Raw genomic sequence first — 18235 nt, forward strand, 5'->3', positions numbered from 1 at the left:
TGATACATGCATTAAAATAACTTTAAAATAACTTTCTTTTTGGCAGGAAGTTTGTACCGAATATGATAAATCTGGTGGCTTATATCTTTCCTTGCTATTTGATTTAATACCTAATAAAGCTGACATGCTGTCAGAAATCATCACATACTTTTGACCACTTTGTTCTTCAGTCCAATTTAAATTTAGGAGTATTGTCGCTAATTCTTCTGTGAAAGCGAGTGGTTTAGGAGATGCTATCATTAAGGTGGGATATGAATATAGAAAAAATAACAATGCGGGGGGGGGGGGGGGGGGGGGGGTGGAGTGGCAAACTTTGTAAAACAAAAACTAACTGTAAATAAAAGTGAAGGAAAGATTATCAAGAATCCTCTTTATTGGCAAATTCCAGTAAGCAATGGCACACATTCTTAGTACATAAAGATAATCCACATTCAATTTATTGTACAACTCAAAATTTGTGCAGAGTATATTAGTTTTAACAAATGAAATGTAGGTAAACTACTAAATGAGGCTGACATTCACAAGGCATCATTATAACACCTTTCATTCTCTTGTTATGACATATAAAAACGTTTTTATAAAGGTCTATATTTCAGGCAAGGAAAAGTACAGAAGGACTTGAATGAACTGTTGTTCTTATTAGTAACACTTGCACTTTTTTCATTAGTACAACACAAAATGTCTGGAATGAAAAAAAAGGCCTCTGGCAACAAGTGGGGTGTCCTAAGATGAAATGTCGTATCCGGGATTTTCACAGTATTGTTCTGAACTCATCGTAAATAAAACTGGGCACGTGAGCTTCGACCACCTTCGGAATACAGAGCAGAGGAGAGACAGATGTTACCGTCACACACAAAAAAAGAAAAATGTTTTAGACTTGACTGTTAAACTCTACATTACAGAATAAAAACAGTGTAAAGGATATAAATAACATCAAATTACATGTTTTTCCAACATTAACCCACCTTTACCATCTTTTTACCACCTTTTAGGATGTGTTAGAAAACTGATTGTTTGACCCTACCTTACTAGAGAGTTTTGTGTACTTTACATAGTCTTCGAGGAACATCAGTGCTCCCACCACATCTGAAGGCATGTCTGGGATTTTCTGACTGTATGGAATGAAACAGAAAGTCAAATTTGAAGTTAGAAAGCTCTAAGAAACAACCAGAGATGTTTTTCTTTTCTGTTTTGTTACCTTGTGCATTGCTCCATGATGGATCGGATGAACTGACCGATGAGGGAGAGGAACTGCTGTGTGTATCTGGAGTGGAACTGCTTGAGCAGTGTGAGCATGCCAAGCACTAGCGGTGGCCAGTCAACTGGGTCGGTAGCTTTCCTGCAGGTCATTCCTGGAAGAAAAAGACTCAGGAAGTCAGACAAACAGCCGTAAAATCCATTTACAGTGATCAGAGATCTTTTAGCCTACTTCGTGTTGTCAGACAGGTTCTGTTTAAGCGATTTATTGACTCTACAGTAGTAATCATGCCTGGGTTTAGATAGTGAAACTGAACTCAGTTTTCTAAAATAAATAAATGATTCTTGATTTAACGAGGAGGGAAATTATCTTATCACAATAGGTCAGGTTGGTTTGGGAACCTTTTTCCGTTATTAAATTGTGTCATTAATTGAAAACCACATTTTGTATTTATTTAAATTTCATTTGTCTGATTTAAACTTGTTTGAAACATGCAAGTGTGACAAAAAGACAAAAAAAAACAAAATATCTGAAGACCGTATTAAAGAGATGATGGTGAATACTGAATAGGCAAAAATATGATTCAGCAGTTTTCTAAGAAAGGTTACATGATCAATTTATAGGTAAAAAGAAAAATGTGCCTTATCACAGTGCCATACTAAAGTAATCATACCCCTTTACTACATTTCTGTCACATTCTCACTACCAGCTTCAATGTGGGGTGAGTTTTTATGTGATGAACCAACCCAAAAGCAGCCATTTATTGGATGTGAAAGAAAAAGTTTCAAAGTTTTATTTATATTTTAAACTGCCAGTCTTCTGTGGTACGACTCTACCTGCTTTACACAACTAGAGAATAAATAAACAATATCATTTTCCCTTTTCATGTTTGTATAATAGCTCAAGAACAGTGCGACTGGATCAAGAATATTTTTAGAGAACAAAACACGAAGAGAGACGAAGGAACATCCCGGGCAGATCAGGGATGAAATTGTGGAGAAGTTTAAAGCGGAGTTAGGCCGTTAATGGTAAAGGTAGCCATAAGGCCTACGGTTCCTCCCTAGGAACTACAGAGATCCACTGCTCAGGAGGGAGAATTCCTCCACAAATCTGACTTTTATTGAAGACTGGCAACAAGAAAGCCATTGTTGAAGGAAAGTGATAAGGAGTCAAGAGCTATGGGTGGTGGAAAACAAATATCCTCATGAGCGCAGAGTCCTTCATGGTAAAACATGGTGGCGACAGTATCCTGCTGTGGGTGGATGCTCTTCTTCAGCAGGAACAGGGATGTAAAGACTAAATGGAGGGCAATCCCAAAAAGAAAACATTTCAGGGGCTGCAGAGGTTCACCTTCCTGCAGGACGACCCCAAACATACAACCGTATCTCCAGTGGAGGAGTAAAGATAAAAGTCATTCATGTATTAGAATGGCAAGATGCTCTCCATCCAATCTGACTGAGCTTGAGCTACTTTGCAAAGAACGATGGGATTCAATTTAACTTTGCAGATCTCCTATGCACTACTCTGTTTTGGAAATAAAACTCCTGCCATAAACATTTGTAGTTTGAGGTTAAGGAACAGCAAAACGTGAACAAGTTAACATGCTGTGAACACTTTAGTGCCAAAAACAAACTGGAAACAAACGTACCCTGGTTTTTGTTGTACTGAAGTTTAGGCAAGTGCGCGACGACAAACAGGAAGTTGATGATGGGGAAGTACGGGAGACGCTTTGTAGTGATGTATATCTGTAAAAGGCAGAAACCGATCAGGCCAGATGAGACAGCTGAGCCACAGCTAGCGCGTTGTATTGTAAGCGAAGCCCTTTTTTCCCCAAACCTTATTGAGCGGGTTATGAATGCCAGCAGCCTCCAGGTAGGCGGTGATGTCGTACAGAAGAGTGTTGTCTTCTTTAGGATAGGGCAGGGTTGGGTCTTGGTAGTGGGCTTCAATGTCTGCTAGCAGGGACCTGGCAAGGCCATCATCAGAGCGCAGTTACAATATGTGTGAGACAAATTTATACCGAGAGACATTCTCTCAAACTGCAGTTATATCCAGCAGGAAAATGTTAACCAGGAGCTGCATCAGAACAGCGGGTTACTTTCACCCTTTTCCTCCCAGCGCTGACCACAAAGCCCTTTAAGCACCAAGGCATGATTCAAATATTCCCTGCTGCGGCGGGGAGAGCAGACGTACTTGTTGAGGTTTTCCAGAGCGGCTGCCAGGTGTTTGGAGTCGAACTTGCAGGAGTAGTTTAGCTCATTAGCAATCTGCTGCCGGAGAATCTGCATCTGGCCAACCTACAAGCCGGCAGTCTCTTAGCATCGTTGACAACAACAGCGGTCAACAACGTCATCGGTCAACAACAGGATTCCTTACCTTCATGATGGATTCCAGATATGGACCCCAGATCTTTTGGGTCTTGCTCACAGAACTTGCATAGACCTTACTGGCATTAGCTATTGAGACAAATAACAAGAATAATAATAATAAAGATACAAAGAAATCTCATAGATTGCATAATTTTCTGTGCAAATACCTACCCACAATGCCTTGTACTGGGTTGACGGCAGCCAGCACCGTTTTGAAAACATCCACCACCGCTTTGTCCTTAAGGATGGTTTTCTGGAGCATTGTCAGGAAGTTCTGACGACACAGTCGGGTTGCAGAATGTATTTTAGTACGCCTATGTGAGCTGAAGATTTCAATATTTTTTTTCACAAGGCTTCGGGGTCTTATCTTGGCATCGGGCCCCAGAAGCTCCTGTGGGACCTGATTACCTGAAGTTCCCTGACGATCATGAAGCAGAGCAGACGGTCCAGTCCGTTGAGACCAAACGTTCCCAGGGTGTTCTGGATCTCAGAGAACAGCCTGTTGTTGGTCACCTCCTGGTGGCTCTTCAAGTCGTACCAGGTGTTCAGCTGGTCGATGTAACATGTCACCCTAGGCGGTACAAATGCTGATCAGGACGCTTTGGAGATGGCAGTGGAGGGTGGGATCTGTGCAGTCCCCATAAAGGCTACATTAACTGAAAATAAGCTAATCTTTTAATGTAGTATGTAGTAATGTCGTATGTAGTAATGTCTTTTAACTTTTCTTGTTTTTTATGTATTTGTGTGTTTTTACTAACCTCCCTCCCCGTAATGCATACACCTTTTAAAAGCCTAACCAGGGACGAAGGCTGCAAATTAGCCCATGGCTACAAGCCTTATGTACTTGGACATCGGCCACCTGTTTGGTTGCAATGTTTAATTGTACTGTCCCTGTCCCCTGGCTTATCGTGAGCAAAGGACGAACAAGTGGAAAAGCACCACATGGATACTGTTAAGTATGGCGAGGGATCAGGGATGGCTTTTGACTTCTCCTTTTCCCAAAGCAATGGGGATCTTGTTAGAATGCATGGTATAGTCAGTTTCTTCTGAAATACCAGGCGATTTTAAGAGAAAAATCTGGTGGCCTCTTCCAGAAAACTGAAAATGAGGATTTGGAAGGATAATGTTCAGAAACACAAGGCTAAATCCCCGCAGAAATACCTCAGACAGACATAACTCACCCTTCTGACATCTCAGCTGTCAGACCTGAATCTCATACAAACTTATGAGCTGAAGAGAATAGCAAATAGAAACCAGGCCTGTGGGCACAATCTAGCTCCCAGACGTCTCCAGAGAAATTCACCTTGCTCGTGTTAACAGCAGGGGTACAAGATAGTTCTGCCTCCTGTGATTTTAGTAAAACAATTACTTATCAAAATGGGATGGCTTGCACTTCCGTTGAATGATCAGTGAGATTCATTCTACTGCAATAAAATTCAAATTCATTGTAAGCCTTTTAGACATCTTTCCTGGTGCAGCCCATAAACGCAGCATGCACAGCCTTCCTCAGATTCATCTGTAGTTGCACAGCCACCTAATGTCTTTAACTTCATATTGTCACCTACTTTGGATCTGTGATTCTTAAGATCTCTCTACAGAGACGACCGATGAAGGTGGCAGACTCGTCCACAGGGGGAAATTTTGGAATGGGTATGTGTGTGGACTGATGGACGCTCTGCCAGTCCTGGATCTGAATAGCACCAAAACAAAAACCAAAACAACTAAAATCAATATCAAACAACCACAGTTACCTTACAGGTGTCTTTCTCAGAAATCCTAGAAAGTGTGCTGTGTGTTAGGCCTGACCTTAGTCCTGAGGAAACTGTTGCACTCCTGCTCCACGTTGTAGTTGATGATGCGAGACACTTCCTCCTGCCAGATTTTGAGGCCATAAATGCTGACGTAGTCCTGGATGTACTCAAACGACCTGTAGAAGCCGTCCATGGTGGCCGCCATGTCCTTCAACTTCGGCATCAGCTCACTGGGCTGAGAGAGGGTTCTTATTTCATTTTTGGTTTCCCCTTTACCTTTATATTTTCACGGGGCAAAAAAACAACTAGAACATGTCTCGATCGTGATTTAACAGCCAGCAGTAGGAATGAGATGCTGTGTTTTGCGTGTAATCTGCTTCTGGCTAGCATCCCAGAGAAAGATATCCGCTCCAGACAAACGCTGGAGTCTGAACTGGAGGCTGAAAAGTCTCTACGTGGTGCTGCTATCAGTGGGAAAACAGATCTGATGTCGCTCACCTTGGCCTTGGGGCTGAAGATTAAGCCTTTGTGCAAAGCATAAGCCACCCTCTTCACCAGCTCCTTCCTGATGCCATCTTCCAAAAGCTGCTTAGGATCCACCTAAAATGACGTCACACGTTAATGAGGCCGGTCATGCACACTGTGGTTTGTAGCGATTGGGTTGGCAAATGTTTACCTTGATAATTCCAACTAAGGTGGTCTTCATCATCAAGATGCCCTCGGTGAAAATAGAGATGTCATGGGTGAGTTTCGCCACCTGTAACGATGTTTAGCAGAGAGACGTTCGGGTGGATAAAATGACCTCCTACACTGCAAAAACAGATCTAAAAATAAGTAAAATGTTCTTAAAGTTAGTGTATTTGTACTTGATTTGAGCAGGTAAATAAGATTATTTGCCAATGGAATGAGTATTTTGACCCCTAATATAAGACAATTAGACATACTGCACTTGAAATTAGATGATGGAGATGAGTTGTTCATATTTTAAGTGCAAAAATCTTATTCCATTGGCAAATTACCTTATTTACCTGCTCAAATCAAGGACAAGTGCATTCATTTTAAGAACATTTTACTTATTTTAAGTTCCGTTTTTGCAGTGTAAACGCTCCTAAAATCAGGCAGGTGTGAAACGAGGAGAACAGCCATCACTGAGGGATGTCAGCAAGCCTCTATAAGCTCCATTAACGTTTGTTTTATTTAATCATCTACGCAGATCACATTTAATTTCAAGCCATTTCAAAACAAAAAAAGCCTCGTGACCTCTGCGGTTCTAAATAAACCGATTCAAGTAGGTCTGCCGCCTCAATCTGTTTCCACACAGAGCCTTCCTTTTTAATTTGCGCTTCACATCAAACGAGACTGAAAAATGTACCGAAACGCCAGCGATGGCGTCCGCCCCTGACTCCCAACCAGCAGATGAGTCAACATCAAAACAGAGCATCATCAGGGCCTCTTATCTATCTCCTTAATTTAATACCAGATCAAAAGACACGTCTTTCCACTTCATTGGCATGCTGTGAGCGCCAGAGAGCTAAGGCTGAACGGCAGCCATTGTTTTACCTCGTAACGGGCAGCGAGCTGCGAGTAGTCCTTCAGCTTGTCTTTATCCAGCCGCGTGGGCACCTCCATGATGTCGTGGATCTGCAGCTTGATGATTTTGGCCAGAGAGGTGAACATGCTCTCTGGGATAATCTGAAGTACCTAAAATTCATGGCGGGGGGAGATGAATATTAATGGTGCCAGCAATGAATAAACAGGGTAAATTATGCCGCTGGGAAATTTTGGTCACAGTTTAAATGAATACTGGATTCAGAGAGCGAAAGACATTTTTTGCAATAATTTAAAAAATATTCATACTCGTGTTTTTATTGGGATTTTTTTTTTTTGATAGATCAACACAAACTAACACAATATGGCAAAGTGGAAGGAAAGTGACATGGTTTACAACATTTAAAAAAAAAAAAAAAAAACTGAAAACCATGACATGCGTTTCTATTATGGACCCTTTTATTCTAATATCTCTAAATAAAATCCAGTACAAATAAACTGCCTCCGCAGGTCACCAAATTAGTAAATCGAGTCCACCCAAGTTGAATTTGTTCTCAGCATAGATAAAGCTGTCCAGGGAAGGCCCCTGAGGTTTGTTAGAGTAAATCACTTAAAGTGCATCATGAAGACAGAGGAACACAGCAGACAGGCCAAAGGAAAAAAATAATCTGTAGAGACGTCTGAAGCAAGCTTAGGTTATAAAACAACATCTCTGACTTTTAACATCTCAAAGAGTTCGACCTCTAGTTTCATGGCCTGACAATGGAAGAGTGGGGCAGAAGTGCAGAAAAACCACCAAGATATGTCCGTCTATCCAGCTGGCAGGATAGATGGTGCTAACTCTGGCAACAGGACAAGAAGCAAAAGGAAAGACGCTGTTCAAAGGAAACTACAAGTGAGTAAAACTTTATTTATACAGCTCCCCTCAAGATAAAAATCACAAAGAGCTTTACAGCAAAAGATAAAAACACACAGACAACATTAAACAAAAGCTGATTTAAAAAGATACATTTTAGCAGGCCTTTAAAACGTCTGCTGACCTCAGAGCCCACAGAAGGAAAAGCTTTGTCTCTTTGAGTTTTCAACTCAGTACGGGGACAATCAGCAAAGTAAAGCGCATTGCTATAATCCAGACGTGACGAAAAGCATGAATTAAAATGTCCGTGTCGGGACGAGACACGACAGAGCTAAGTTTGGCATTGTGTCGCAGATGGTGGAAACAGCAACGAAACCACAGAGCTGACATGATTTTCAAACGTAAAGCCTGAATCAACGGTTACCACCAGCAGTCGGTGTTATGTGTACAAGACTGATAGAGACACACGTTGCTGGAATCAACGTAGAAAAGAGATTTCTACAAAGTATTCACTGAGGGGGGCTGATTAGAAATACACGCCACACTTTTCAGATTTTATTTATTAAAAAAACGGTAGAAAATGTTTCCCTCCTGTTCACAATAGTCTTCTACCCTGTGATGGTCTATCACATAAAATCCCACATGCAAACTGACATTTGGCAAAGTCCAAACGCTCTGAATACCTTTGCAAGTCAGAGTATAACGCCTCATTTCCTACCTTTCTAACATAAGCCACCAGCTCCCCAGAGTAGAACTGGGAGACGCTCAGCAGGTCGGCACTGTTGGCCTGGTTGATGCGCAGCAGCGGAAGATCCAGCGCAGAAGCCAGCTGGTCGCACAAACAAAGCCACAAGTCAATCGCTTTGCATCAGGACAAACGGCGTGAATCATTTATCGGTGCTCATTATCCGGTGTTTGAGCCTCTGCATAGGGCCGTGGCACAAACAGTCCTCACCTTCAGAAACGTTGCTCTCAGCTTTGTGACCATGGACGGATTGACTCTGATGCTCTCCTGCATAATGGATGTGAAGCTGCAGGACGAAACGCTGAGTCAGGACAAGCATGATGGAGACTGCCACACTCAGACAAAAGTAAAGTTTAGGAAGGTTTACGACACGGAAAGCAAAGCATGAAGTGTTACTGCTGTCTTCGGCTTAATTCTGACAATCCAGAAAAATACTGTGCTAAAAAAAAACAATGAATAAGACAATTTGCTTCAGTGTTTAGCAATTTTTCTCAGTTAAATCATGATGGGTCCACAGACACTAAGTTAAAACGTGCACTACATCAATTTATGCCACCAGACATTCATTTTGGCCGCCTCTCCAACACATTATGGTCGAGTACCTGTCAATTATCTGCCACGCATAGGAAAGGTCCCCGACTATCTGCATGGTGATCAGGACCTCCTCTTTGATGTTGATGGTGCGGATCATTTGGTGCAGGAACTTTCTGGTGTCGGCCAAAAACTGACACACCTGCAGGTTGGACTCCAGCTGGTGAAACTCCTGGACCTGGAGACCAACAGGCCGAACGCTTTAGACCGAAGAAACAAAGGACCACGCGGCAGAAACATTCAAGCACGGTGGTTGTTTTCTGGTCTCTTGCTGTTTTCACTGATATTAATCACGTATTATTAGCCTACAATGTCTATGAAAAGTATTCACCCCCTCTGGTTCCACTTAATTACTTTATAAATGAAACGATGGTTAATATGGTGGCTTTTTGAAGAGCAAAAAGCAATATATACACACTGCCGTTTCTTTCCTTCTTACAGGCTCCGTCGCACCGCTTGAGGATCAATCGTGAACGTCCCTTTTCAAATCTAGCCACACATGTTCTATAGGATCGAAATCTGGGCTTGGATTTTGGCCACACCAGAACATTTTCCCTTCTTGTCTTTCGACCACATCTCTGTCACTTTATTCTGCGTGCTTTGGGTCGTTATCTCGCTGGAAAATAAATCTCCTCCCAGGTCTTAGTTCTGTGTCAGACTGAATGAGGTCACCCTCCGTGATTTGTCATTATTTCTCATATTTTCTCAGTTCAAGCTGCTGAGAACTATGCCCAGGTCATGATGCTGCCACCACCATGCTTCGTGGTGAAGACGGTGAATTACGGCTGATGAATAAACTGGCAGTCTGTCATCTGAAGCCTCTGTACCTCCGTCAGGGTGGTTGCAGGGTTGTTGCTGACCTCTGTTGTGAGGACAGCAGGTAATTCACGTCCCATCCTTCTTCTTTTTTGTTTAGGATGAATTTAACTAAATTATGTGTGCAGTGTGTTGCATATCTTGTAGTAGGCATGTCCCGGCTTAATCTTTTCTGTGAGCTGATTGGAGCCCTCCTAGTCTTCATGCTATATTTGTAGCAGGAATACAGACGAACCAGAGACTGATACTTTGAAATTCTAGTCACCCAAAACATTTCACTGGTCTCTTTAAAGGGGGTGAATATTTATTAAATTGAATTTCACTTGACTATCTAGTTTTACAAAATTTATTCTTCCTAAATATCTGTTTCCTTTTGACATTTAGGAGTATATTTTTTTTTTATTTCTTGTCAAAAATGCTGAATGAAAATGGCAAACATTTGAAAAAAAAAAAGCGCTCAAAAAGGGTAAAACAGCCAAAGGGAAAGGCAGGACTCTACATAATCATCAAATCACTAATTATTTACATAATTTAGCCCTCATTTTACTACAGTCATTATGGTTTATTTCCCAACAGAACACTGTAGTAAAGAAAACAGCTTCTCCTATAAGTTACCTTTCTTATCTCTAAAGAAGCTAAGCCCACCAAACTATCTTTTGAGCAATAATACAACTATGTCAAACAGGATCTAATCTGAAGACATAAAGCCTCGGTGAAATCATAATTATCCTCCTCACCTCAACAAGGGCCTGGATCAGCTGCACCGTCTTCCTCCCAGCAGCTGTGGAGTCCTCGTAGTTCAAAGACTCGATCTGCTTTGAGATTTCCCTGAACCAGGCTTGCAAATTCTCTGTGAAGGTTAGCCGAGGTTTGTGCAACACACACACACACACAGTCAATAATTAGCCTCCGATTCAACATGAGCTTTTTCTAGCATGTTCAGTGTAAACTCCCCCCATCAGCGACGTTTCCTCTTTAAAAGTCGGCGCCTCCCCAACTCACCGTTTTTCTCCACCCTGGTCAGAGGTTTGACCCCAGAGAAAACTTCGGCCAACTCGGTCATTCTCTCAGACCCCTCCTTCTTGTAGCTCTCCCACTTGATCTGCTTCTCTGTCAGCATCTGCTTGAACATCTGGGCGAGCGACAGCACAGATGCTTAGCCGACGACGGCGGCGGATACGTGTAATTAGAACATTAAATTTGCGATATAACTGGCAACCCCGCTGTAAGCTACAAGGAGGGAGACAATCTGACACGAGCTACAATCTGATGAGTCACTTGGACATAACTGAGAAGTTCAGCTCCTAAATTTAGTTCAGAATTAAACAAAGGATGTTTTAATAAAGCATATTAAGAGCAAAAAAAAAAACATCCGCTTCTTTTATAATGCCAAGTTTGCTCCCACCTCTTTGAGTTTGAACTCAAACTGAGCTGTGTCGAGCAGGAGCTGGAACAGGATCCTGGGGTTGTACTTGGAGTCGTTCAGCACTTGATCTTTGATCTGTCGCAGCCGCTTGTTGTTCAAGTCGTAGGCTGTGAGACAAAATAAACCCTTTGTGTAAAAGAAGATGATTTTTCATACAAACTTCATTTCTCCCGTGCGGTTAACCTGGCCAGCCGGAACGACAACATCTAGCACTCTCCGTTCTGCACATTATCAACCTGGGTCTGCTCCCATTTGAATCAGTTTGGGGAAAGGAGGGAGATTCAGCAGAGCTCTCTGAGCTGATTGGGCGAAACGACACCTAGTGCCCGCCTACCAAAGGTTGGTTTTAGCCAATCACGATATCAAATGAAAATGTGAGCAGCAGGCGCCATGAGAAACCACAACAAGCAAGGTGGTCAAAGCACTTCTTGCTGTTCCACTTCCAAAGAAGAAATCATGGAGTGTTACAAAACAGATGTGACAGCAGCAGCTAGGCGTGCGTCCTCCTGCGCCGCCATGTTTGTGTTGGTTCGGCTGTGGGCTCAGCAGCGCTTGCTTTAGTCGCTCCGGGTCTTACAGAAGTATTCCAGCCCCCTGAAATGTTTCACATTTTCCGGTCAAAACCACAAACTTCTGTGAGATGTATTGAGATCTCAGGTGATAGACCAGCATTAAATTCTGCATCGATATGAACTTAAAGGAAATACAGTTTTCACTTGTTTTGAAACAGAAATCTTAAAACTGTGGTCAGCGTTCATATTCCCAATACATTTTACATCCACATTTTGCTCCAAAAGTAGCTGCGAGGGTTTTAAAGTACGTCTCCACCAGCTTTGCACATGCAGAGGCTGACGTTTTTACTCAATGATATTTGCTAAATAACTAAATAGTCAGACTGGATGGATCTGGCAACATCCATTTTCAGGCCTTTCCACAGATTCTGAATCGGATTTAGGTTTTTGACTTTTAACACTTTTAACATGTTTTGATCTAAACATTTGCTTTGCACGTCTGGCTGAATGTTAAGGATTGTTGTCCTGCTGGAGGGTAGCCTCTACTCCATCATGTTTCTATCATCTTCTCATTCAGTCTAACCAGCTTCCTTGTTCCCGCAGAAGAAAAGCCTCCAGTTGTTGCAAATTTTAACCTAGGCTCTTTAAGGCCTTCTTTAAATAATGTATTTCTTCCTGCATTTCTTCCATAAATGCATGACTTGTGGGGTTCATCGCGGTTCTGAGCCGTGGATCTCTGCAGGTCCTTGCTCCTTCTCTGACTACTCTCATCCTTGCCAGACCTGTCAGTTTAAGCGGACAGCCAATGTCTTGGTAGGTCTGTAGCTATAATATATCCTTTCCTTGATTGGATAATGAACAGTGCCCTTTGAGATGAAAGCTTGGAATGTTGTTTTATCCCCTAACCATCATTCAAACTCCTTCAAACACAACTCCATCCCTTACCTGTCTACTGTGTTCTTTGTTCTCCAACAACCCTTTGAGGCCTTCAAAGAACAGCTGCATTTAACCTGAGATTAAACTATAGAACGATGGACTCCATCTCCTGCTTAGGTGACTCCTAAATGCAACTGGTTCCACTGGATTTAATTTAGGGGTATAAGAGAAAAAGGTGTTGAATAAAAATGCATGCCACACTTTTCAGGCTCCTATTTTTTACGTTAATACAACATATCATCATTTTATATTGATTCAACACATGAAACTAACAATACATTGAAGTTTGTGGCTGTAAAATTAGAAAATGGAAGAAACTTCAAGCGGTATTAAGACTTTTGTAGAGCAGCTAAACATATGGAAGCCAAAACTTTTTTTCCTTAGGGAGACTCTCCAAAAATAAGAGATTCTTGCTCTTCTCTAGGCCATATGAAAGCGATGGCTTGGAGACGAAAGCGTGCAGCATTCTCACCTGACTCTGCAGAGTGCAGCATTAGCCAGCGGATAGCCACGTTGCAGTCCCTCAGACAGTTCAGCAGTTTGGGAATGTTGTCCAAGATGAGCTCCTCCCTGAGGAAGCCTTCCTTCAGGAGCTGCTGCACCTGAGGCCTCAGGCTCTCCATGCTGGCTGCGTAGCGGGCGGCCTACACACAGCGGCGGAGGCAAAACAAGTCGGTTCCATGTTTGTTCAGGCAGCACATTAGAAAAGGAACGCTCACGCGCTCAACATCTTGTTTTCATAAACATTTCAAGACGATATTTCTAAAGTCGCAGATTTTATTATGCATCTTGTCTTTTGATTTTACATCCCCTCCATTGTTGGGTCGACCAGTTCCAGGTGAATTTACATGTGAATCTAAGCTCTGATGAGGCCTTGCCTGCAGGTCTATAAAGCTTGGAACTCCACACTACTCCAGACATTTGAATAGTGAAAGCAAAACGTCTTCAGCTTCAGAATAGAAGTCCATTTGTTATATTTTTTAACCTTTTTTGGATTTATCACAACCTGGACGACCTCTAAAGGTGCCCCTGAAAACTACCAAATTCATTGGACACCAGACACTAGCCTCACCATTCACTGACATTTTCCACGCTTTAACGTTAATAAACAGAAGACAGAAGATAATTGTGAAGTTAATACGTCTCTAATACCTGCTCTTTGATGTTGGCAGAGTCCAGGGTGTAGTTAAGAGCCGTCTTGGCAGCTTTGTACGGCTCCCAGGCCTCCACCAGGTTCACCGTGATCCCCATGTAGATACTGATGACCTTCACGCAGACAACACCGTCATATTCTCTACATCAAACTGAGGCGTAACCTTGAGTTCTGTCTGGGTTAAAGAGGAAAGTGAGATCTCACCCAGTTATCAGGGAAGTACTTGTCTACTATCTCCCTCATCTTGGCCTGCTGGGTGTGCAGTATGGAGGGGCTGAAGAACAGGCAGACGTAAAGCATGGCGGCCTGGTTGGCCAGCGCCGTGCTCCGGTGCTCGGGTAGAGGGTAGGCAGACACCTAAGAAACAGGCGAACACGTACAGTTCTTGGTTAAGGCCGTAATCACGGCTGTATTGGGGAGCCACCGAGGTCAAGGTCTCGTCGAATCCGCAGCGCTCCCTCTCTTACGAGCCCGACGTCTGCTCTTGGCGCCACATTTTGCTTCACTCACCTGGTTGTAGATGTCATCCGAGCGCAGCCTCCCAATAACCATGCTGATGAAAGTGCCACTGATGGGTACCCTCTGGAAGTAGCTCTCTGGGTAGTTGGCCGGTCGTTTGGCTCCAGGCTGGGCGGAGTAGCCGGTGCTGCGCAGGAGCTTGCAGATGTCGTCCAGGTTGGAGTCGGCAGAGGAACGGGCGGCACTGAAGCGCCGACGAAGCACATCGTTAGACGTGACGCGTTTTAACAAAATATCCTACATTACGATGTGGGGGGCGCTGTTGGAGTCTCACCTGTATCTGTAGTAGGAAACAAGCATCCTCTCCCGGACCTCTCCTTCAATCTTTTGGTCGATAACCAACAACATGACGCCGTACAGGTAGAGAGCCTCGCACTGGGTGGCATGAAAACACGGTGTATGAATTCACTTTGATACATGAACTGAACAGGAAAGTAATGAGATGCATAAAAAAAGCTTGCATCTAAAGATATCCAAAGATAAGAAGCATAACGTTTACTTACCAGGAGCTGCTTCCCATCCTCGTTTAGGAGCACAGTTTCCAAGGTCTGCTGAATATAAACACCCTCGTGGAGATCATCCAGGTACCTGGAGAGATAAAACAACTCTTTCAGAACACCTGTACGTGGGTTTTTACAGCGGCGCCTTGCAAAATTACCCCATTAGCAGTAGAGATCTGAATGGTGTGGAGTGCATTTGTATTCAGAACTGTAATAAGCGGTGTCACAGTATAAGGGGCTGGATACAAATTAATACATCACACTTTAAGATTTGCTTTGTGAAAAATTTAAAAGCCTGTATCCCTTTTCTTCCTATTGGATAAATGTCCTTGTATCCAATAGGATACATGGAAATCTCTGGCTGTAACATGAAAAAAATATGACGCTGTTAAATGGATATAAACATTTTTAAGGCTAGTTGTGTTGCGTTTAGCCAAAAGTGAACCTGAACCCTTTTTATGATTACATAGTCATATTCCATTAAGTAGAATATGGGTTAACGTGAGGCTTGTTTGTCAGATTAAGAGTACCTTTTGAAAATGACAACCTTTAAGCAGGTACTAAAACGTACTTTTCATTAAGCCCACATTCCCCCGTTTTAAGTACCTGTTGAGATCCACTATGTATTTGTGGACACTCTCAAAAGCCAGGTAGAACCTGGACAGAATCTCAATGTTATTCTCTCTGAACTCTTCATCCAGGTCCTGAAGCTCCGGTTTGGCCTCCAGCTTTCCATCATAATACTCAGGACCCTGAAGAAACACCATCGTGTATCACACATACGGATGCAAGCAGTCATTCTCTCCTAGCGACAATGTGGAACAACAACAGTTCATCGGCTAAGTTAAAGAGTTGGTTTCATGCCTTGAAGTAGCTGAAATCACAGATGATGTCTCCATATTTCTGCTGGTCGCTTTTGTCTTTCATCCTAAAGACAGGTGGGATGAAGTCAGAGAGACGCAGGAGCTCTGCAATGATGGCGTTTCCTCTGGAAACTATCCGGAGGATTGCCTGGCCACACAGGTTGTTGTCTGCCAGGAAGTCCACCATGGCTGGAGAGGGCAGGGATCTTCCAGATAATCCTGGAAGAAAAATAACGTAAATTGGATGTGTAAAAAAATGTATTTCATTTAGCGCTTTTGGGAAGAGCACAGATTATATTATTCTGACTTTTTACTAGAGCAGAATATGGAAGCAAGAAGAGCATTTTGAATAACACGTTTGCAAAGCCTTCACAATCCTGCTACTTTACCTTCAATGTGTCTCGCAGCTCTTTTGCGTCATGTAGAGTCTGTAAAACATGACACCTTAAATCTTCAACAATCAAAAAAAAAAAAAAAAAATCTATCCCAAAACACAACAACTCTATAACATTAGATTTGTTGTACATTGCCACTGATATTAAAATGTTTCAATCATTATACAACATGCAGACCTCTTCACTCCTCAAGTGAATGGCTCTGCAAGGAATCCTTAAGCAACAACAAAAATTACTGGCGGTCTGTTCCTGTTAAGTTCAAAGCAACGCAAGTTTCTTTATAAAGCACTTTGTTGGTTATATATTATCACTACTTTATATTTCGTAATAATGTTTTATGTTTAACACACATCTTTTAGTATTTAAAAATTTGTTTTACATTGCCCGGACCTGTCTGGTGCTTTGCTTTTAAAAAGTTATGGTTGTGTTTTGCAGTTTTACAACTTACCTGACATCCAATCCAGTTATCTAACAAATGGGCTTTTATTCGCGTAGCTAAGCATGGCTATGGTGTTGTTTGCATGCATCTTCCTGTGTTTTAACTTTTGGAAAGCGCTTTCTATATCACTATATTAAATACATACATACATACATACATAGATAGATAGATAGATAGATAGATAGATAGATAGATAGATAGATATACTTTTAGTTTTGTGTGGAATGTTGTATATATACAAATATGTTGTTTATGTTGTTATATGTATATTTATATTTCCCTCTGGTATTATTAAAGTATTTCTGATTCTGATTTCTGTTAAACTTGATCACATGAAAAGGGTATCAATAAAATCGGATTTCCTGACGATGGCATGCAAAATCTGTTATGTACGCCCATTTTAAAAGCCGACTTGGCCAAAGCTCTTACAAAAAGCAGCAATTCTGTACATCACGGATGCATTCACTCATAACAAGGAGTCTGTAACCTGGTTTACAAGGCAAATAGCTGTTTTCACCATTAGTACACACCTAAATAGCCCAAATGTATTTAACACGCCCAAAACAGACAGGCGTGTCATTTGTCTGATAATACAGGCGCTGTTTGATTTCCAAAAGGAACATTTTAAGAAGCGTGTTGGCTTTCTGCTTTTCTACCATCTGTTGCTATTAGCCAGCTAGCATTTAGCTTCAGCAGTGGCTTTTATCAATGGCGACACGCGAGTACGTGAGAAAGTGCATCTATTTTATGCCTGGCGAGCATTCTTCCCGCATTTAAAGTTGAAATGTGGTATAAAATACACGTAAATGTTAAGAGTGTGGATAAAACGTCTCACCCCTTTGCAGCTGCCCTGTTTACTTCCTCATGACCAGTCACATGATTGATGGGTGCGTTGAATTCCGTTCACCGGGCTCGCGGGAGGCGGGCGGGAACTTTGGGCACGCTTCCAGATGTTCCTTCGCTGTGTGTAATCCGTTAAATGTATTGTTGTGTACTTTCGCTTCCTGGCAGTGTTGGGGCGTTTTTGAATTGGATTGAAACAAATCTAATCGACGACTAAGGCAGAATCCCATTTGAAGGGCGGCCCCTATCCCCTAATAACACTACTGACTCTGCTGGCGTTTAAAGTACACGTAGAAAATAAATCTAAAGAACTGGAACCAGAAATAGGAGTGGTTTGTGTGTTTTCTCATCCTTGTGAAAACACAGTATACGTTGAATACGTATAGTGTATTGTGCATTTGTGTAAAGCAAAGAGATTCTATGGTATTGGATTATTTTTTTTTTGGACTGAAAATCATATTAATAGAACAACATGGATGCATCAAACTACACTTTATGAGGGCTTATGTGATGGTGTTGAGAATTAAAAACATTTCCCTCATATATTTTTTTCGTTTTCTTTTTTTTTTTTTCTTTTCTTATCAGGGACAAGAACAATCTACTTAATAATGCAATACATGCATCAGCCCGGACACAACTGCAGTTGCGTGTTCTCATTATGAGAGGATATTCTAAACAGAAATATCTTTTTTTTTTTTTCAAAATAATTTTACATGTTCCTTCCTTTTTTCACTCGTTTTCTGTCTGTATTTGAACACCCTATCCCCTAGAAATC

General features: G+C 42.0%; 1 protein-coding gene across 1 annotated transcript; it reads right to left on the reverse strand.

The window, feature by feature from the left end:
* Positions 1–344: 344 nt before the first annotated feature.
* washc5 (WASH complex subunit 5) lies at positions 345–17550 on the reverse strand. The gene is made up of 30 exons (XM_012864643.3): positions 17453–17550; positions 16173–16211; positions 15785–16002; positions 15527–15672; positions 14924–15008; positions 14695–14795; positions 14412–14604; positions 14106–14258; positions 13901–14014; positions 13221–13392; positions 11280–11407; positions 10877–11006; positions 10612–10724; positions 9070–9236; positions 8678–8753; positions 8441–8551; positions 6879–7019; positions 5995–6075; positions 5817–5918; positions 5374–5553; positions 5133–5257; positions 3976–4138; positions 3739–3841; positions 3575–3654; positions 3392–3495; positions 3035–3164; positions 2847–2943; positions 1199–1352; positions 1025–1112; positions 345–808 (listed from the first exon to the last, which is right to left on the reverse strand). The coding sequence occupies exons 3-30, from the start codon at positions 15968–15970 to the stop codon at positions 752–754; spliced, it is 3480 nt and encodes a 1159-aa protein (XP_012720097.2). The 5' UTR covers positions 15971–16002; positions 16173–16211; positions 17453–17550; the 3' UTR covers positions 345–751.
* Positions 17551–18235: the final 685 nt, after the last annotated feature.

This window comes from Fundulus heteroclitus, chromosome 3 (assembly GCF_011125445.2).
Source record: "Fundulus heteroclitus isolate FHET01 chromosome 3, MU-UCD_Fhet_4.1, whole genome shotgun sequence".
In the NCBI taxonomy this organism is placed as follows: domain Eukaryota; kingdom Metazoa; phylum Chordata; class Actinopteri; order Cyprinodontiformes; family Fundulidae; genus Fundulus; species Fundulus heteroclitus.